Here is a 22,500-nt window from a genome sequence, read left to right on the forward strand (position 1 = left end):
GCATAAGTCTCATGACATGCAGTGTAAGCACTACGGATCTTTTATTTTTTTATTTTTTTGTAGTTAAAAAAAAAATTATTTACCAAGTATAGTCTGTACGAAGAAAAAAAATAACCAAAACCAGCAAAATTTGGACATGCAGCCCCAAATCTGCAACATTATCCTCACAACTATTCTCTACTAGCAGTTTGCTACCTCAACAAACTACAGCATTAAGAAATAGCAACACATCAGCTAAGGTAGAAATTAAGATCTGCTAGATGTCTACAGTGGACCTCGCTCAGGAGCTTGTGAAAATATATGCAACTTTAATATGTTTCCAGACTAAATATACTTTTAAAAATTCAATCGTGTAATTAGATGTAAGAAAAATGGAGCTTTAAGAACATCCTATGACATCAGACAAGTGCGCACACAAGCTATTAATTCGATCATCTCTCGATCCTATGAACACGTCTGACACTTCAAGTATGTTACTGAAGGTTGTCAAAGCCAATACTATATTATTTTTCCAGAATGCACGAAATCTGAAGGAACTTAGACATAGAAAAACAATTATTTTCCCTCCCAGTTGCGAAGAAGAATAATGTGTGTCTGTCATATGTCTAGACATAGTAATATAGATTTCTCAACATCTTGGAGAACTAAATTAAGGCATTTGTTTTTCAGACAATGCTCAAGGTATCTGCAAGATCATGAGATGGTTACTTCTTCTGAAAGAATGCGCCTGGCTTCCTTTGCAATGTCACTGACATGTTTATCTTCACATCCTGGTTCAAATGAAAATGGCAATATTGGAGGAGGAATGTAAGGGGAACAAAACAAAAGTATAAATTAAATAGGCATGAGCAGATCTAAAGCAAGAAATGAAGTAGGAAAGACAGCTTTCAAGGGTTTAAGAAGTTACCTAAGAGGCCAAGGGCTTTTTCAAGTTGAAAGAGGTAATCTCTATTGGGTCCTGAGGGGCCTTTTGCACGAATAATTTGACTGCATGATTCAAGTACACATTAAGAAGATACCAAATGATAATACCTATTCCAAATGATAAATCCAAACTCTTTAGCCGCTTTTGAATGACATTAAAATTACAAAGCATAAGACAGGTTTGATTTTAGGATTAGTTACAAGGCATAAGACAGGTTTAGTTTTAGTATTAAATTATGTACATTGGCAGTGTGAACTTTACACTATCATTGCATTTGACTGGTTATAGCAAGTTCATCACTTAATAAATGAAAGATTGAAGTTTCCTTTCACAACCCTGAATAACCAAATACTTACTCCTTCCCCAGGCCATGACTAAGATGCAGTTTGAAGAGGGGCGTTGATGGAGGAAAGTTCCTTCTCCAGGATTCCATGGCTTCCAAGACCCTCTGTGCTACATGCTTGAGTTGTCATGGAGAAGGTGTTCCATGTACAGAGAGATGCTTTCCGTGGCTGAATGATACTATGAAGAGCTAAATTTGGGCACTGGGAATGAATTGACAAGAACTTAACTCTAGGTTATGTATAGCCACAAGAAAACTACAACCCATATACTTAACCTATGTGTGATTTTACACCTTCTGCACGTCCATGGCCGGACATTTGGAATGGGGAGTGGTATAACATGGGTGCAACATTGGATAACCCAACATCAAGGATGAGCCTGACTCTGATATCATATTGTCACAACCTGACCCACTAGTAAGATTGTTCACTTTGAACCTAGACCTGCACGGTTTTAAAACGTGTAGTCAGGTACTCAGGTCCTAAGGCTACTTCCTTATGTACCTAACATTTCTCTTGTGTTTTGCAGATATTGGATTTACTTAGCATTTTACACACATCCCCATTTTACGAACTCAACGTCCTTGCTAAGGCTATCCAACCAAAAAGCTAGCTCATGCAATAATAATTTTCCGAAACCATATAAGAAGACTACAGCACATACACTTAGCTGATGTGGACTCTAACAAATATAAATGAATCTCACTTTTGTTCACATAGGATATCAATGTCAAGATTTTTTTTTCTCTGGACAATATCAAGATCACCACTCATGATAATGTATTTCTTTTTTCTAACAGAAATTCTGACATGTGATTGTCAATGTCAAATTTAGTGCCAAATAACAAAAAGATAATACTCCATCCGTCCCAATTATGTGACGGTGTCTGACTGGGACGGAGCTTAAGAAGAAAGAAAGACTTTTAAAATTAAATTGTTCAATATAGAAAGGTGTCATTCTTTTTAGGACAGACTAAAGGGAAATGTGTGTTCACATAAAATGGGATAGAGGGAGTAATAAAAACCATTGAAATATGATATACACCTAGCTATTTCTTCGACTGATGCAGGTCCCAGGTAGTTCTCGTTAACCTTCTTGTCTGGAGACCCTATGTATCTGAATAGTCAAAACAGTCAAGTTATGCATATGAACCTTCAAAACCAAACTGAGCAGAAATCATGTTGCTTGTCAGTTTTTGTAACTTACACTAATACACCAGAAACAGCTGGTTCTGATGCTGCAGGCTCCTGGAGTATAAGTTGATATGCTATTGAATCAATAATCACAGAGCAAAGAATTATAAATAACCCAAGCACTTTATTTGGTTAAATGTTAGTTCAGTATGACTTACAGTGAAAAGATCTACATAAGCCTTCTTGTCATATTGCTTTTCCCTGACTTCAAGGTACTAGATGGAAAACAGATGAAAAGAATATTCAGTAACAAAAATAGAGTCAACAATGTTGTGATTTAGGCCACATGAATACCAATATAATAGAATTGTAAGCAGACAAACAAGAAAATCTCATCATACAAGTGAAAGTTTGAAGCTTAAGTAAAATTTGGAATACTGGAACCACTAACTTGTCAAACTCTTAAAGAATACCATAATAAGGGAGCTAAATATTTTGGATTCAAATTGGGCATGCAGTTTCCAGTTCATCTTAGTGAACATGAGCATTTAGTTGATGACAATTTTTGCATTTTACAACAACAATAACAACATACCCAGTATAATCCCAAAAGTGGAGTATGGGGAGGGTAGTGTGTACACAGACCTTGCCCCCTAGTTCGTGAAAGTAGAATTTGTGCATTTTGTAAAACAAAATTGTAGAATTACCTAAATTTGAATCTTAAACGTCCTACTTCAGAAATTCAACTACCAAGATAACGAATTCCAGAAGTTCTACATTCCCTTTTAGGAATTCTCTCAAGAAAATATTATCTGTAAGAGCCACTGGTTAGTCAAATCAAGTCTAGCTCAACTTCTCTTTCATGGTATAAGGGGTGATAAATTACAACCAACTACTTAAAATCCTGAATGTACTGTTTCTTTTAACTGAATGTACTGTTTCTTTTAGATCAGACTACAACAACAACAACCCAGTAAAATTCTACAGGTAAGGGGTCTGGGGAGGGTAGTGTGTACGCAGACCTTACCCCTACCCCGAAGGAGTAGAGAGGTTGTTTCCGATAAACTCTCGGCTCAAGAAAACGAAAAAGACGAAAAGGACAATATATCAGAAAGACCATAGAAATAATAACATCATTATAAGAACCAAAAAATAGTTGAAACGCAATAACGATAACTAGTAAATAAGGCCCGGTGCTATGAAAAACAGGAGAATAGTGTGAACACAACATTAACCACTAGCGATCTAAGACAAACCCTATCAGACTAGCCTCACACCCGGAACGAAGTAGAAAAATGCTCAAGTACCTCCTAACCTACAACCCTAATGCTCGATCTCCACACTTTCCTATCAAGGACCATGTCCTCGAAAATCTGAAGCCACCTAAGTTGCGCGGACTCTTCGATTTTGGTGTCGTCCCCGTCCCGGATTCGGTCAACTGACTTTGGACACTTTGACCGGAGTCCATCGACAAATTTGGGAGAAAAATTGAGATTTTGATTTCTCAAAATCAAAAATAAAACAGATTTAGGAGAATGAAAGAATAATATCCATCTTCGAGAATGAAAGATTGAATTCTACAAAATTCATGTAAGTTTTTCACAGAATATCTCTCAAAATTTATAATATTTTTATAGCTCTATTTTTTATTAGCCGAATCCCCGCACCTGTATCCATATCCGGATCCGCACCCCCGAATCTTAAAATTTAGATTTTGCCGAATCCGATACTCGGATCCATCCCCATATCGGATACCCGCACCCGAGTCCGAGCAACTTAGGAAGCCACGCCATGTCCTGCCTGATCACCTCTCCCAAATGCTCCTTAGGCCGCCCTCTACCTCTTCTCGTATCCGCCAAAGACAACCGCTCATACCTTCTTAACGGGGCATCAGGGCCTCTCCTCCGCACATGCCCAAACCATCTGAGCCTCACTTCCCGCATCTTGTCATCTATAGGAGCCACACCCACCTTCTCCCGAATATCTTCATTCCTAATCTTATCCATCCTAGTGTGCCCGCACATCCACCTCAACATCCTCATTTCTGCTACTTTCATCTTCTGTCTAAGTTGCTCCGACACGGCATTTTAGGTGCCGCACCCGTATCGACACGACACTAGTATGGGTGTGGGTATGGGATCCGTACCGGATCTGGTCAAATAATTTTGGGTACTTTGACCACGACGGACGGAAAAATTCGAGACGAGATACAATTTGATTCCCAAAATCAGAATCAAAACTAAGGTAAATTTGAATAAAATAATATACCTTATCTAGAAAATCAATCATTTACTTATCTACAACTTGAAAATAAAAAGTAAATCTCATAATTTAGAAATATTTATATATTTTTGAATTATTTTTAGCCGGATCCCCGCACCCATATCTGTACTAGGATCCGTATCCCCGAATCTTAGAATTTACATCTCGAAGGATCCGACCTTTAGATCCGCATCTATGTCGGACACCTGAACCCGTGTCCGAGCAACTTAGTCTTCTGTATATGTGAGTTCTTAACCGGCCAACACTCTACTCCATACAACATGGCCGGTATAACCACCGCTCTATAAAACTTACCTTTGAGTATCATTCTTTTAGATCAGACTGATCCCAAAATATTTAAAGTTAGACCACATTTCACCTCCTTAAATCCAGAACTTCCTCTATCAAGTTCAAGTGTAACAAACAACTCAGATGTCTCCTCGGCTCTTCAGTGCATAAAGTCAATAGGTTTTAAGACAGAAAGATAACACTTCATTATATTCAAATAGTAAAAACTGAATGTGATTCAAATGCTTATCTGACAAAAGCATGAATTTTTGAATTCTCACGTTCATGTAAACACAAATTTCGGAGTTCAAAGTCTCATATTCACTTAAAAAGCTGAAACGACATATACTTTATAATCTTTCACTTGAAGAAAGGATAAAATAAAAGAACATTTTGCAAAAAAGAGAGACATACCGTCAGTGCAACTTCTTGATCTTCCTTCTTCGTTATCTTATAGGCAATACCCCACTGATCAGAAGCATAAAGGGTCATCAGTTTCAACTATTTGGAATTAGTCACACGTAAGCAGATAAATTTCATCACATAAAACAGCACACAAGCTCTTTGTTCCTTTTTCTCTTTGAGAATGTATGTTGTTGCTGGAAACAATATGCTGAAGATTTTGCATTGCTCTGGTTAAGAATAGACGTCACTACTAAGTTGATCAGTTTCATAGCTCTAAGAAAGAAAGGACAAACGTATACACACTGTAGTGATTGGATACACAAGAGGAAAGGCAAGGGAAAAGAGCCACCAAGAGGGATAGCTTTATTATCTTCTTTCAAATATATACACTTCATACTCTACTTTTTTTCCTTTGTATCAATCAGACATTTGAGGATCAAGAACAAAAAATTAAAGGACAGACAGTCATTGAATCAGACATCTTTTCCCTGTGCAAACAATCAAACTTTGCTTTGACTAATTATGTTGATTTAAAATGAAGCCATCAGCCACAGAATCACATTAATCCCTTGTGAATTAGGGCTAACTGTAACAAAACTAATGTACTGAATCAGAAGAAGTGAATATAGAAGAAGACAAGGTACATTATCACCTCAGAAACCATACATAACAACTATAAAACTGAAAGTGTTTTTCATTTTTCAGGACAACTAAAAGTAGAAAAAGAGACACAGATATTAAAATGATTAAATGGGTTAATGCAGAAAGAAAGCACTCACACAAACTTCTCCTTCAGCAGGCTCCAATGTCGCTGTTCTACCAGGGAATTCTGGTGTCCCTCTGTGATCAGTACTCCCTACATTACATATAACACATTTCAGATTAACTTTTTCCTTAATACTCCGTCCGCGTCAATTTTTGTGATAGTGTTCGACTGGACACAGGATTTAAGAAAGAAAAAGAAATTGAAACTTGTAGTCTAAAACAAGTGATAGACATTTATGTAACTATAAATCATATTTAAAAGTGCCAGTCTTTTAGGACATACTGAAAAACATGAAATGAGATTTTTTGAATTTACAGTTTTGAAAGAATCATGTACATAACCATCAAATGTACATATTAAAATAGAAACAGTTTAGGAAAAAGGCAGAAGGTCCACCTTGATAAAAGACACGGCGATAGCCTTTGATGAAACCAACAAGGCGATCATCATAGTTAAAGCCTGGCTTCCAAATTAGAGATCCATATCCAAATACCCACATCACCATTTGACTCTGGCTGTGTTTTGAGAGTGAGAGAGAGAGAGAGAGGAGCTGAAAACTGAACAGTAACGGTAGCAGAGCCAAGAATCTAGTGGTTGATCAGTAAGCAGCCAATGGCGACAGAATATTTGTTTCCCTTTAAACGGGGTCTGATTTGCTTGCCCTTATTTTATGGGATTTTTGCCCTATATCACTAACTTATTTACCCGATTTAACTATATTTTATTTGTATACAAAAATAATTTCATCGGAGAAAAAATAAAGATTTTTGAAATTTTTAGTCCTAAATAATTCAAAAAGGGACCTAGAGTATTTGTGTGGTTATAAAAGGTTCTCATTAAAGGTAAAAATATAAGTTTAAGTAAAATTATTTCCAAATTTAAAAAGGGGTCATTCTTTTTGTAACAAACCAAAAAGGAATTAGGTTAACCTAAACTGGAACGAAGGGAGTAGCCAGTAATTTGGGATTTCAGATTCGACATATTAAGGGCCCGTTTGGACATAAAATTTGATGGAAGATTTTTCCAAAAAAAATTCACTTTTTTTCGAAATCAGCGTTTGTTCATAAAATTTCTAACTTTCACTTGAAGATGCATTTTGGAATTTTTCAAAAATTTGAAAAACTCCAAAAAAAAATTATTTTTCAAAATTTTCACTCACAAAACTTCAAAAATAACCCAAACTGAAATTTATGTCCCAACACAACTCTAAATTTCAAATACCATTTTCACTTGAAATTTTTTTTTTACCATTTTTTCGAATTTTACAGTTCTTATGTCCAAACGCCTACTAAGAACCCTTTTGGATTAGCTGATTTGAAGTGGCTGATAAGCATTAGGTGCTGAAAAATATTTTTAAGTGCTGAAATTGATTTAATAAATAAGTTGTTACGAGTTTGGATACAAGTGTTGAAATTGATAATAAACTGCTGCAGTATTTGATAAAAAAGTGTTGATAAGCTCTTTTTTCTGTTAAAATGACTTGAATAACCTTAGAACTGTTTACACTTATAAGGGCGTAGTTTCTTCAAAATTTTAGATTTCAGATCGATTCAAATACAAAATATTATATTTATCATTTTATTTTAAATACAATTGTAATTAAATAAGATAATTTTTATGATAAATATAATAAATTTTATGATAAGCATATAATCATAAGTTATAATAATTAATAAATTGACAAAAGTTTCTCAGTAAAAAAATAAACCTAAATAGGATAATATATTTGAAGAGAAACACTGTCTTCATCACCACAACAATTTGAAACCAATACACCAAAAATTTGATATGTCCTCGTTTATTACATACAGTTCAAAGATTAATACAAAATCACATAGATATAAATATGCAAAGGAATAGAGAATTTGCTTACCTCAAATAGTCAATAAGAATTGCAGACTTGAAGAGACGTGGGGTTTAGGTTGAAAAAATACGTGAGGCAGTGAGTATCGATGTAGGAGTTTTGTTTTGAAAAGGAATATTTTAGGGATAAAATAGTAAAAATTTTGGTCAAACTTAAAGTGCTTATAAGGTAAAAAAATCATAAGCTGGAGGTGACCAGCTTATGGCTTTTGGCTTATAAACACTTTTAACTTTACCAAACGCGTAGATAAGCCGAAAAGTGTCTTAGCCAAACACCCTCTAACTACCTTTATATCTAACTTCCTCCCTAAATCATCTATACGCCCAAACGACATTGACATTAACATGTAGCTTCAAAATTTGACAAATACACCACAATTTAGTAATTGAAAACGAAAATAACATACACAATTAGCCAGCTACAAATCACACATATTTATGATACATCGAAAGGCGGTTGCAAAACAAAATAGAGAATTAACTTTAATTTCTATCATAAATGGCGACAATGAAAATTATGTTTCATCTCCAAAACTTTAAACTTAAACGCAAAAATATTCAGAAACAACAATTAATTTGATGCGAGCATCAAAAAGAAAACTCGGTATAGTTTCGAAATATTACAACACAAATAAATTCAAAAGCAACAGGCAAAATCGAGTCTTGCACGAAAAACGAATTGATAAAATAATATACCACTTTTATACAAATTCATAAAATTGTATACATCTTCCTACGTGGGCTCTTTGCTAGATACAATTTGCATACCTTCATACAACATCATACAACTTTTATATAATTTTGTACAACATCGTGCAATATTCATACAACTTTCATACAGTTTTGATATACTTCAAAATTCAAATGTGTAGTTAATTAGGTACAGTTTATGCCATGCTTCATATAATCATATAACTTTCATATAATTTGTATACAACTTACATACAATTATGTAAGCTATATGTATTTTATACATTTGTACGTCATGTGCTCTTCTTCATCTTCACTTTCAATATGAAAATTTAGTCAAAATAACTTTCAATATTCACCAAACTCCCTCAAAATTAAGACATAAACTCCGAAGCATGTTCTCAATCATTTGCAACAACACCCAATCTAAATAAATAATAATTTAAAAAATTCGATTTTGAATACAAAGCTTCAAAGAAATAGAGTTGAAAAGAGAAAGAAAATATATAAGGTGTGTATACGGTCAAAACCGTTTTCGACCTTTCGTACGATCGGTGAAGATGGATCGAAGAGCGTCTTCATAATATCGAGGTGAGATTTGAAGAAGGCATGAACGAGCTTCGAGTTTCGGGGTCAGATTAAATACCGAGCTCGACGTCATTATCGAGCTCGAGTCCAAATCGAGCTATAATGAGAAGCAATAGTATCAAGCTTCAGAGCCAGAGACCAACCGACACCGAGCCCGAATCAATACCGGGCCCCGAGTCGGCATCGAGTTCAAACCCGCATCGAGCTCTAAACCTGAAAACCGACCAATACCGAGTCCAATCAAGATCGAGCCAAGAGACAAGAGCCATTAAAGCTGCACTAAGAGAGAGAATCTCGGCAGAAATTAGGGAAAAGCTGATTTATCATGGGTTTTTCACTATGTATTTTTTATGATATCTAAAGTAGGATCCCTCTACTATAAGAAGGATGGCTATTATTTCTGTAAAGGCATCAAGTCATTAATACAATGTAACTCAAATACTGTCGAAAAATTTCCATATTAAGAGATTATCCTTTTGAGCTTCATACAGAATTTCATTCTTGTTTATTCATAAACCATCTTCCTTTCAACTTGGTTTGTATCTTTTCTTTATAATTAATATTCAATATTTCTAGTTACTCTTACGATTTGTGTCAAGTTATACCACGTACCTTTAGAACTACATATAAATTCAACTCTATCCATTTTTTTAGGTAAACAGTTTGGCGCCCACCATGAGGCTAAGGATAACAATAGTTATTTGATACGAATCTGCAAAACACACCATTTTACGCTTGTTTTAGGAAGTGCCTTTGATTTCGGATTAGCAATGACGAGCTATCAATTAAATGGCCTTACCCATCGACAACGAAGCTAGCCTTCAAGGTGAGAACAATAACTTGATGCCCAGGGCCAAAAGGCCATTTGTCGACGCCGTTGGAGCTCAAGCCAAAGTGCCATTAGACGTTAATTCTCATGTGGCTATTGAGGCAAATCTACGTTCTGAACCTGAAAATAGCATTCATGGTGGTACTCGATCTGCAGCTTGAGATACCCATAACGTTGAGGAAAACGGAATCAGCTTGCGTATGATTTTCGAAATGTTGCAAGCTCAACAGGTAGTAATAGCTCAGTTGCAGAGTCAAACCTAGATACCGAGCAGGCTGGAGCCCAGTCTACCCCGAAACGTTACCCACAGAACGGAACCAGCTATAGTAAGGTCAAATGAGCAAGAGTTGGGGACTAATCCCGAAATTGCTAAAATGTTCGAAGAACTGACCAAACGAATAGAATCAGGAGAAATGAGGATCGAGGCAAACGACAAAAAGGTGGAAACATATAACTCCAGGGTTGATCAGATACTGGGGGCACCACCGATATTGAAGGGATTAGATTCCAAAAAATTCATACAAAAGCCTTTTCCCCCAAGCGCAACTCCTAAACCGATCCCAAAGAAGTTTCGCATGCCCGAGATTCCCAAATATAACGGAACTACCGACCCCAACGAACATGTCACCTCTTACACATGTGCCATGAAAGGGAACGATCTAGAGGACGATGAAATTGAATCTATATTATTGAAGAAATTCGGTGAAACCCTCTCGATGGGAGCAATGATATGGTATCATAATTTACCATTTAATTCTATCGATTCTTTTGCTATGCATGCAGATTCTTTCGTAAAAGCACACGCTGGGGCCATAAAGGTCGGGACCAGGAAGTCGGACCTGTTCAAGGTAAGACAAAAGGATAACAAGATGCTAAGGGAGTTCGTATCTCGTTTTCAAATGGAATGAATAGATCTACCACCAGTCACAGACGACTGGGCTGTTCAGACTTTCACTCAAGGTTTGAACGAACGAAGTTCGATGGCTTTACGGCGGTTGAAGCATAACCTGATCGAGTACCCATATATTACTTGGGCCGACGTGCATAATTGGTATCAATCGAAAATTAGAGTCGAAGACGATCATTTAGGTTCTGGACCTGCTGTTAGAATGGACATCAATCGAGAATAAAGGCCGATCAGGGACCGATACCGACCATATAGTGGAGACCACAGGGTTAATGAATCGAGACGTAACCACGAAAAAGGCAATAAAAGATGTGATCGAGGTCAAAGGTCTCGGGGAATGATGAACAGAAGTAGGTTCGATAGGCCTACCGGACCTAAGGAAGTACCACGGTTATCAGAGTATAACTTCAGTATCGATGCATCCGCCATCGTGTCAGTTATCGGATGCATCAAAGACACTAAATGGCCTCGACCCATGCAGACCGATCCTGCCCAGAGGAACCCTAATCAAATGTGTGAATATCATGCACCCATGGCCACAAAACGGAAGATTGCAGGCAACTAAGAGAGGAGATAGCCTGGTTATTCAATAAAGGGCACCTTCGAGAATTTTTAAGCGACAGGGCCAAAAACCATTTCAAAAATAGGGATTTCGACAGACAAAATGAATAGGAAGAACCACAGCACATCATCCACATGATCATCGGTGGCGTCGATACCCCTCAAGGGCTGGTGCTTAAACGCACTAAGACATCGGTTATAAGAGAGAAGCGAGCTCGAACTCAGGATTACGCACATATAGGAACCCTGTCCTTTAATGATGAAGATGCAGAAGGAGTCATGCAACCTCACAACGATGCACTGGTAATATCCATACTTATGAATAAAACTAAAGTTAAGCGTGTGTTAATTGATCCAGGTAGCTCGGCTAACATTATTAGATCAAAGGTCGTAAAACAGTTCGGTCTACAGGACATGAAAGGTCGTAAAACAGTTCGGTCTACAGGACCATGTCGTACCCGCAACCCTGTTTCTAAACTGATTCAATATGGCATGTGAAACTACCAAAGTCGAGATAATTCTATCGATAAACATGGCCGGGATCATCCAAGAAACGAAGTTCCATGTAATCGAAGGCGATATGAGGTACAACGCCCTTTTTGGAAAGCCATGGATCCATAATATGAGAGTTGTACCTTCGACCCTCCACCAGGTTCTTAAATTCCCAACATCTGAGGGAGTCAAAATAGTGTAAGGAGAACAACCAGCCACAAGAGAAATGTTTGCAGTCAAAGAAGCAATTTCGATATTCTCACCTTTATCAACAAAGGGGTCGGACTCGAAAGGGGAACGCGATGCCAAATAGCAATCACATACGTCAGCTTCGACCCAACTAGAAAATCAAAAGATTGACGAAGATGATGAGCAAGGGATCCCTCGATCCTTCGTGGTCCCCGATGATTCCGACGCTACCCAATCAATGGTTGAAGAACTGGAGCAAGTCATACTAATCGAATATCTGCCCGAACGAAAGGTATACCTGGGAACGGGATTAATCCCCAAACTCAGGAAAAAGCTTATTCAATTTCTTATTGATAACATAGATTGTTTTTCTTGGTCCCATTTAGACATAACAGGGATCCCACCGGATATAACGACTCATCGGCTAAGCCTGGACCCTAGGTTCAAACCGGTGAAGCAAAAGAGAAGACCTCTTTCCGAGGTAAATCACGTATTCATAAAGGACGAGGTAACTAAACTTCTCAAAATAGGGTCCATTCGGGAGGTGAAATATCCCGAATGGTTAGCCAATGTAGTTGTAGTCCCTAAAAAGGGGAACAAACTTAGAATGTGTGTAGATTATAAGGATTTAAACAAGGCGTGGCCCAAAGATTCTTTTCCGCTGCCTAACATCGATCGCATGATCGATGCCACGGCCGGCCACAAAATCCTTACTTTTCTCGATGCTTATTCCGGGTAAAATCAAATCTAAATAAACCCGGAGGACCGAGAAAAAACTTCATTTATCACCAAGTATGGAACATATTGTTATAATGTAATGCCCTTCGGGCTAAAAATGCAGGAGATACTTACCAACGCCTAGTAAATAAAATGTTCGAGGAACAAATAGGTAAATCAATGGAAGTTTATATTGATGACTTGTTAGTTAAGTCCCTGCCTGCAGAGGACCATTTGGCTCATTTGCAGGAAACATTCGAGATTTTAAGAAAATACAACATGAAGCTCAACCCCGAGAAATGTGCTTTCGGGGTCGGTTCGGGCAAGTTCCTTGGCTTCATGGTATCAAATCGGGGGATCGAGATCAACCCCGATAAAATCAAGTCCATCAAAGACATCACCGTCGTGGATAGTGTAAAATCCGTACAGAAGCTAACCGGACAGATAGCTGTCTTAGGTCGATTCATTTCGAGGTCGTCAGATCGAAGCCACAAATTTTTCTCTCTACTCAAAAAGAAGAACGATTTCGCATGGACCTTGGAATGCCAACAGGTGTTAAAGGAATTAAAGCGATACATATCGAGCCCACCACTACTTCACACTCTAAAGGCAGACGAGAAACTTTACTTGTACTTGGCATTATCGAAATCGCGGTAAGTGGTGTCCTAGTTCGAGAAGAGCAAGGTACACAATTTTCCGTTTATTATGTAAGTCGATCCTTAGGAGAAGCAGAAACTAGATATCCACACTTAGAGAAATTGGCACTTGCTCTAATAAGCGCCTCTAGAAAGTTAAGACCATACTTTAAATGCCACCCCATATGTGTATTAACCACTCACACACTTCGTAATATTTTGCACAAGCCCGAACTATCGGGTCGATTGGCCAAATAGGCCGTCGAACTCAGTGGGTACGATATCAAATATCAACCCCGGACGACCATCAAGTCTCAAATTTTAGCGGACTTCGTGGTCGATTTCACGCCAACCCTTGTACCCGAAGTTAAAAAGGAACTCTTGTTAAAATCGGGTACATCATCGGGGGTTTGGACCCTCTTCACAGATAGTGCTTCGAATGTGAAGGGGTCCGGGCTAGGCATCGTTTTGAAACCGCTCACGGATATCACTATTAGGCAATCTATCAAAACTTCTAGGTTAACTAACAATGAGGCCGAGTACGAGGCCATGATTGCAGGTCTCGAGCTGGCTAAAAGCTTGGGGGCAGAAGTCATTGAAGCCAAGTGTGACTCTTTACTGGTGGTGAACCAAGTAAACAAAACCTTCGAAGTTCGAGAGGATAGAATGCAAAGGTATTTGGACAAACTGCAGGTAACTTTGCATCATTTCAAGGAATGGACTTTACAGCATGTACCTCGAGAACAAAATAGTGAGGCCGATGCACTTGCAAATTTGGGGTCATCGGTAGAGGAAGATGAGATCAGCTCGTGGACTGTCGTCCAACTCTCGAGATTCGTAATCGAGGAAGGTCACGTTGAGATAAACTCCACAAGTCTAACCTGAGATTGGAGAAACAAATATATAGAATACTTCAAAAACGGGAAACTTCCATCCGACCCAGAGGAGTCGAGGGCTCTACGCACAAAAACTGCACGGTTCACCTTATCCAATGATGGAATGTTTTTTAGAAGGATGTTCGATGGTCCACTGGCAATATGTTTGGGACTGGGAGACACCGACTACATCCTACGTAAGATTCACGAGGGCACGTGTGGAAATCATTCTAGTGTCGATTCATTAGTCCAAAAAATAATCATAGCAGGATATTATTGGATCGATATGGACAAAAAATCTTGGGAGTTCGTTCGAAAATGCGATAAATGTCAAAGACATGCACCCATGATTCATCAACCCGGGGATCTTCTCCACTCGGTCCTATCTCCTTGGCCTTTCATGAAATGGGGAATGAACATCGTTGGCCCCCTCCCGTCGATCCCAGGTAAGGCTCAGTTTATTTTGTTTATGACTGATTATTTCTCTAAATGGGTTGAAGCACAGGCTTTCGAGAAAGTTAGAGAAAAGGAGGTGATAGACTTCATTTGGGACCACATCATATGTCGGTTCGGGATTCCATTTGAAATTGTATGCGATAATGGAAAGCAATTCATCGGAAGCAAAGTGACCAAATTTATCGAAGACCACAAAATCAAAAGGATCCTTTCGATACCTTATCAACCCAGCAGAAACGGACAGGCTGAATCGACAAACAAAACTATTATCCAAAATCTTAAGAAACGATTAACCAACGCTAAAGGTAAATGGAGAGAGATACTACCCGAGGTCCTATGGGCGCACCGAACAACATCAAAGTCCAGTACTGGAGCAACACCGTTCTCGTTGGTTTATGGCGCTGAAGCTCTTATCCCGGTTGAGGTCAGAGAACCTAGGGTTAGATTTCTGTATGCGACAAATGAGTCGAATAACGAAATAATGATCACGAGCCTTGAATTATTAGACGAAAAACAAGAAACAGTTCTCGTCCGATTAGCCGCCTAAAAACAGCGGATCGAAAGACACTATAATCGAAGAATAAATCTTCGCCATTTTAAGATCGGAGACTTAGTGTTGAGGAAAGTTACCCTCAACACTCGAAATTCGAACGAAGGAAAACTGGGTCCGAACTGGGAAGGATTGTATCAAGTCCTCGAAATCGTCGGGAAAGGATCCTATAAGCTCGGTATAATAAACGACAAGAAACTAACAAGCAATTGGAAGATGTCACACCTAAAATGATACTACTATTAAGGTACAACTCCTATGTTCATTTATGTTTCGAAATTAACCCTTGTAGGTGTTCGATCAGAAACAGGAATGGATTATTCGGCTCGAAGCCTTTAGGCCTGAACGCACGCGTTGCACTCTTTTTCCCTTTGATCAGTTTTTGTCCCAAATGGGTTTTTCGGCAAGGTTTTTAATGAGGCAACCATTGATCATGCTAACTTAGTACAATTCAACAGTATCCGAGGCCTCTTTACAATCAACCTCGAATACTGGGGGGCATTACCCTCGAATATATCAAGTTTGAAGCAAGAAAGTTACTTCATGACAACAAGGTTTCGATAGAAAAAATTGTAAGAGCCAAATGGTCAAAACAAACCATGCTCATGTAGTTTGCTCGATCCCTAGTACAGAACAATGCTCATGTAGTTTGCTCGATCCCTAGTACAGAACATAAACACATGTATAATGACATAAAGGGAATTTTTTACCGATATCTCATATCTCAGAATCCATCCTCTATTTCGTGATCTATTATGCAAACAAGCTTAAGGGCCGACCATTACCCCATGAATTGGGGACTACCAACCGAAAAATCAACGATATCAAGTTCCACTAAGCCTACGGGCTACTTCACTTCGAGTTCGAGCAATCACTCACTCGACTACTAAGCCTACGGTCTACTCTTATTTCGAGTTCGAGCAATCACTCACTCGACCACTAAGCCTACGGGCTACATCACTTCGAGTTCGAGCAAGCACTCACCCGACTACTAAGCCTACGGGCTACTCTTATTTCTAGTTCGAGCAATCACTCACTCGACCACTAAGCCTATGGGCTATATCACTTCGAGTTCGATCAAGCACTCACTCGACTACTAAGCCTACATGCTACTCTTATTTCGAGTTCGAGCAATCACTCACTCGACCACTAAGCTTACGGGCTACATTACTTCGAGTTTGAGCAATCACTCACTCGACCACTAAGCCTATGGGCTACTCTTATTTCGAGTTCGAGCAATCACTCACTCGACCACTAAGCCTATATGCTATATTACCTCGAGTTCGAGCAATCACTCACTCGACTACTAAGCCTACGGTCTACTCTTATTTCGAGTTCGAGCAATCACTCACTCGTCCACTAAGCCTACAGGCTACATTACCTCGAGTTCGAGCAATCACTCACTCGACCACTAAGCCTACGGGATACATCACTTCGAGTTCGAGCAATCACTCACTCGACCACTAAGCATACGGGCTAAATCACTTCGAGTTCGAGCAAGCACTCACCAACTACTAAGCCTACGGGCTACTCTTATTTCGAGTTCGAGCAATCACTCACTCGACCACTAAGCCTATGGGCTACATCACTTCAAGTTCGAGCAAGCACTTACTCGATTACTAAGCCTATAAACTACTCTTATTTCGAGTTCGAGCAAGCACTCACTCAACTACTAAGCCTAAGGGCTACCCTTACTTCGAGTTCGAGCAATCACTCACTCGACCATTAAGCCTAAGGGCTACCCTTACTTCGAGTTTGAGCAATCACTCACTCGACTACTAAACCTACGGACTACTCTTATTTTAAGTTCGAGCAATCACTCACCCGACCATTAAGCCTATGGGCTACATTACTTCGAGGTCGAGCAATCACTCACTCGGTTATATAGACTTCAAGATCCGGCTTCGATCAAATTGCCTAAAGCCTCGAACTTATGAAAACTTTCATAAGGCATAAATGAAACAGAATTTTCGTAAGGCATGACTGAAACAAAGTTCTCACAAGGCAGAATATGAAACAAAGACAAATCGGTAAAGGAAAAGATCTTCATATATATATGAGTATTTACAAGGTTCGATCAGGACCCTACACAAAAAAAGATCAAAAACAAAAAACCCTAAGGTTCCTGATTATCTCCGGGAGCAGCCTCTTATCCATCGAGCTACTCCCTGCTCTTAGACCCACTCTTGCTCTCATCATTATTGGAAGCCAGGGTTCCAGCTTCGGCTTGAAGTTCTTTAGCCTTTTTTATCTTTTCGGTGAGATCAAAACCTCGAGCATGGATTTCCTCGACGGTCTCCCTCCGAGATTGGCATTTGGCGAGTTCAGCAACCCAGTATGCTCGAGTTTGAGCGATCTCAGCTGCCTCTCTCGCTTGTATTTGAGCGGCTTCGGCATCGGCCCGATAGATAACCACAAATGCATCTGCCTTGGCTTTTGCTTTTACAGCTTCAGATTTGACCTTGGCAAGTTCGGAAGCCAACCGAGATTCAAGCTCCTCTATTTTTCTTGCTTGAACCGAGATCCTCTCCTTCATGCGTTGAATTTGACTCTCGGCCAATGATAATTGGTCTCGAACAACCTCTTTCTCTGTAGCAAGGCGATCCATACCTTTTTTCCACCCCATGGTCTCCGCCTTTATTATGTCAACCTCCTCACGAATCTGCCCGACCATCTCGAGCTTCTGCTGCAGCTGTGAGATCAAAATATTAGCCTCCGATTCTGAATCGAGCCCATGAGTTTTTAAGATTATCATTACCTGCTCAGTCAGGGCAGTCTGGTCTTGATGAGCCTTGGCCAACTCGGCTCGGAGCTCCCTGATTTCCTCTTCTCTTTGCTCGCAGAAGAGTTTAAGGGCGTTTCTCTCTTCAGTGACCCTTCGGAGGTCGGCCTCGTACCGACTCAGCTCAGCTCAAGATCGAGAACATGCTTCTCGATGAACTACTGAGGCCTACGAAGGAAGAAGAAAAGAAGTTAAAAAAGAAAAACAAACATCAATGTGGTACCAACGAAAGGAGTTAGAGCTTACCTGATTCAGAGCTTGTTGCACTTCATAGAAAAGGCCTGACACATCACTAGGGCCAGCAACATCCTCGACACCAGTGAACAAATCATGAAAGGGGTCCTCCTCTTCATGAGACCGGCCTACCTCGAGGGTTCCCAAATCCTTGGGCTTCCCGAATCTCCCCTTCGGAAAAAGCGGGGAGAGTAGGCGAGTTTCCGATTACTATTGCCCCAAGCGAGTCGCTTGGGGCGTTCTCTTCTGTTCGGAGATGTTCAGGGCCAGCCCATTAAGGTATATCCACCGTTTGTTGATTTTGGTGGGAGGCATCCTCGATCTCTAGTAACTCGGGGACTTTGCACGAACCCTTCTTTGATATCCCCTCAGTTCGAGGTAGAGCTTCATAAACCACCATCTATCCAACTGCCTTTGGGGCATCGATGGTTTTCTTCACTCGGGCCACCAGAATGGAGCCGTCGTTTTCTTCTTCTTCTTCTTCATCTTCATCCCTCAGACGCCGAATAAATTTTTCGGTCAGAGGGATAATTTTCCTTCTCGGCTTACGAGCCGTCCTTATCTTGGGTTCTGGATCTTCAGAAGTGGAGGCCATTTTTCTCTTATTGCCCTTCATCGGTTTCGGAACTGGGGCCGAAGTCTCTTCCTCACCAGACGGGGCCCTCATAACCACATCTTTGCCCAAACCTACGCATAAGGAAATTGGTTAAGTATATGGAAAACATTATGTTCGAACCATCAAAGACATAGGAAAGAGGCCTACCATGATTTTTGGCCTCCTATCGGCCCTTTGACAAATCAAGCCACGAGCGCTCGGCGTATGTAGAGGTTGAAGCCAGGTCCCGTACCTAGCTCTTAAGGTCAAAAACTGCACCGGGCATCCAAGGAACCACTGCATTAGAAAAGGGGATATCGGTAAGAAAGAAACAAAGGGGAAAAACAATAAGAGATAACAACAGAATTATACTTACGCTTCTTGTTTCATTCCTCGGGAAATGGCATATTCTCGGCCAGAATTAGGTCCGAAGTCTTCACTCGAACGAACCTGCCCATCCAGCCTCGATCATTGTCCTCGTCTATGCTCCAGAACAACACCTTGGTAGCCCGACCCTAGAGTTTTATTAACCTACCTCGATAGAGGCGGAGGCTGTACAGTCTAATAAGATGGTCGAAGGTGAAAGGCATCCCCTCGATCTTGTTCACGAAGAAGCGGATCAGAATAACGATCCGCCAAAATGAAGGATGGATTTGGCCTAGGTTTATTTGGTATTGGCGGCAAAAATCAATGAAGACAGGGTTGAGGGGGCCCAGTATGAAAGGGTAAGTATACACACTTAAAAACCCTTTCACATAAGTAGTGATATCTTCTTCGGGAGCCGGGATTATCACTTCTATTTTCTCTCAGTTACAGTCTTTCCTCAGATGCTCGAGGTGTCCCTTAGTTATCGAACACATATACCTCGATGCTGGTTCACATCGACCAGGAACCGACGAGGCTTTATCGACCTTAAAATCGGAGGTAAGAACTCATGCCCCGGGAACACACTCCTCAGGCCGTGGCTCCACCGGTGTTTTGTCAACGACATGCTGTGAAGAAGAAGCTTTTTCTTTTTGAGGAACGGTTTTAGATGTTTTCGCCATTTTTGATTTAGAGATGGAAAATAGAAGGATATGACAAAGATGTGGTATTTTAAAGAAAGATTTTGCAGTGAAAATCACATAAGAAAGATATTTGCAGAAAACATCACAGACTTACAGATGAACTCAGAAGATACGAGAAAGAGCTTAGAAAAATTTGGAAGTTGGAGACGTAAAAGTGGTAAATGGTAAAAAAGGGCTATTTATAGATTAAGCAATGACGGTTCAATATCAGCAGTGGCCAACCACCGCCTGACACGTATTTAATGCCTTGGTAAACTGAACCGACGGGACAGCTATCATGTACGTCATGGTCGGGCTTGATGCAAACGTCAGTGTATATCTAATTGAGCCGTTGAGAAATCATATCGTTTCTCGCCACATCCTTCCTGAGAAATGAGGGGACTATCTGTATATGGTCAAAATCATTTTCGACCTTCATATGATCGGTGAAGACGGATCGAAGAGCGTTTTCATAATATTAAGGTGAGATTTGAAGAAGGCACGAATGAGCTCCGAGTTTCGGGGTCAGATTAAATACTAAGCTCGACGTCATTATCGAGCTCGAGTCCAAATCGAGCTATGATGAGAAGCGATGGTATCAAGCTTCGGAGCCAGAGACCAACTAACACCGAGCCTGAATCAATATCGGGCCCCGAGTCGGCATCGAGCTCAAGCCCGCATTGAGCTCTAAACCTGGAAACCGACCAATACTGACCAATATCGAGTCCAATCAAGATCGAGTCAAGAGACAAGAGCCGTTTAAGCCGCACTAAGAGAGAGAATCTCGACGGAAATTAGGGAAAAACTAATTTATCATGGGTTTCCCACTATGTATTTTTTTATGATATCTAAAGTAGGATCCCCCACTATAAGAGAGATGGCTATTATTTCTATAAATACATCAAGTCATCAATACACTGTAACTCAAATACTGTCGAGAGATTTCCATATGAAGAGATTATCATTTTGAGCTTCATACATAATTTCATTCTTGCTTGTTCATAAATCATCTTACTTTGAACTTGGTTTGTATCTTTTCTTTATAATTAATATTCGATATTTCTACTTACTCTTACGATTTGTGTCAAGTTATACCACGTACCCTTAGAACTACGTAAAAATTCAACTATATCTATTTTTTCAGGTAAACAAGGTGATTACTAGGTATTTTAGGATGTGAATACAGCGGTGGGATTGGCTGATAGACGTAGGGTAAGGTAGATTAGATGATACATGTGAGGTAGGGGTAGCTGATAGTCGTATGTAGCGGTTATTAGCAATTAAATGCGCTATTACTAAGGGATGCTTATTTATCATTTATTTCTATATAACTCGTAATTATGTGTATGATATATAACTAGTCTTTATGTCCGTGCGATGCACGAATATCCTTAGTGGCAGAGCAAGGTTGAAGAATGGGGACTCAAGCAAATCTCTTTCGTATAAAATAATTTCTTTTATTATATATAAGTTGTTAAATTCCCTCGACATAAGAGAAAATTCAAGTGAAGAGACAAAGTGGTTTAAAGTATCTTGTGTCAAATATTACGAAGTGCGTATCGAAAGTAATAAACTTTCAATTGAATAGATATTCTAAATTGTTACTCAATATGTACAAAATTTAATAATTGGTTCCTCAAAATAAAAGAGGTGTGTCACGAGCCAAAATCCCAACAATTCGGGATCGTGATGGCGCCTAACACCACTTGTTAGGCAAGCCAACACGGAAAAACTGCAATGAACGTCTAACAATATGATAACAATATAATGTAAAAACAACTCGGAGATATACATAATAAATCTAAAACCAACATCTAGTGCAAATCATTCTAAGATGTGGAGTCACAAGTACATGAGTTTCTAGAGTTTACTACATACACTGTTTTGAAGGAAATACAATATTATCTAAAAAGTAGCAACAGTACAACAGAAATAGGAAGGCGACTCTAGGCTTGCGAACGAAATACAGCTCTACCTCGAATCACCCGTCTGGTATCCGCTAAGCACCTCTCGAGACTCCGCTAGTATTATTATCTGAATCTACACAAGAAGTACAGAAGTGTAGTATGAGTACAACCGATCCAATGTACTTCAGTAAGTATCGAGTCTAACTCCGACGAGGTAGTGACGAGGCTAAGACAAGACACCTATAATAAACTTGTGCAGTTATATATCAAGGAGTAATGAAATAACAGGTAAAGAATTAGGTATAATGATAGGATAATGACAAGTAAAAGGGATAACAAGTACACAAGTAAAGAGGACATAAAACGAAAACATAAAGTACAATGTCACTGAGTAAGCCTCAACTTGTAGTATTTCAACAACTCTGAACAACCTTTCAGAAGTAAATAATGAAGCTACAAA

The 22,500-nt window shown here is 39.5% G+C and overlaps 1 protein-coding gene across 2 annotated transcripts; it reads right to left on the reverse strand.

Moving 5' to 3' along the window:
• Positions 1–519: 519 nt before the first annotated feature.
• Positions 520–6,788, reverse strand: LOC107789157 (gamma-glutamylcyclotransferase 2-3-like). 2 transcript variants are annotated; one of them, XR_012697341.1, is made up of 10 exons: positions 6,521–6,787; positions 6,138–6,214; positions 5,368–5,421; positions 2,622–2,678; positions 2,477–2,517; positions 2,315–2,386; positions 1,563–1,713; positions 1,282–1,470; positions 908–987; positions 520–770 (listed from the first exon to the last, which is right to left on the reverse strand). XR_012697341.1 is itself a non-coding variant. In XM_016610931.2 (8 exons), exons 1-8 carry the CDS (start codon positions 6,627–6,629, stop codon positions 694–696), a joined length of 567 nt encoding a protein of 188 aa, XP_016466417.1. In that variant the 5' UTR covers positions 6,630–6,788; the 3' UTR covers positions 520–693. The 2 variants fall into 2 exon arrangements, 1 of the variants encoding a protein (XP_016466417.1); XM_016610931.2 differs by lacking the exons at positions 1,282–1,470; positions 1,563–1,713 and having other exon boundaries at positions 6,521–6,788.
• Positions 6,789–22,500: the final 15,712 nt, after the last annotated feature.

Source organism: Nicotiana tabacum, chromosome 12, assembly GCF_000715075.1.
Source record: "Nicotiana tabacum cultivar K326 chromosome 12, ASM71507v2, whole genome shotgun sequence".
Taxonomy (NCBI): domain Eukaryota; kingdom Viridiplantae; phylum Streptophyta; class Magnoliopsida; order Solanales; family Solanaceae; genus Nicotiana; species Nicotiana tabacum.

What these genes read in the sequence shown, in the direction of transcription:
- LOC107789157 (XM_016610931.2), bottom strand. Translation starts at nt 6,629, where the DNA reads ATGGTGATGTGGGTATTTGGATATGGATCTCTAATTTGGAAGCCAGGC. An exon ending in GCTGTTTCTGGTGTATTAGT is followed by an intron (nt 2,387 to 2,476) that starts GTAAGTTACAAA and finishes TTGACTATTCAG; the next exon opens with ATACATAGGGTCTCCAGACA. An exon ending in AAAAGCCCTTGGCCTCTTAG is followed by an intron (nt 771 to 907) that starts GTAACTTCTTAA and finishes CATTTGAACCAG; the next exon opens with GATGTGAAGATAAACATGTC.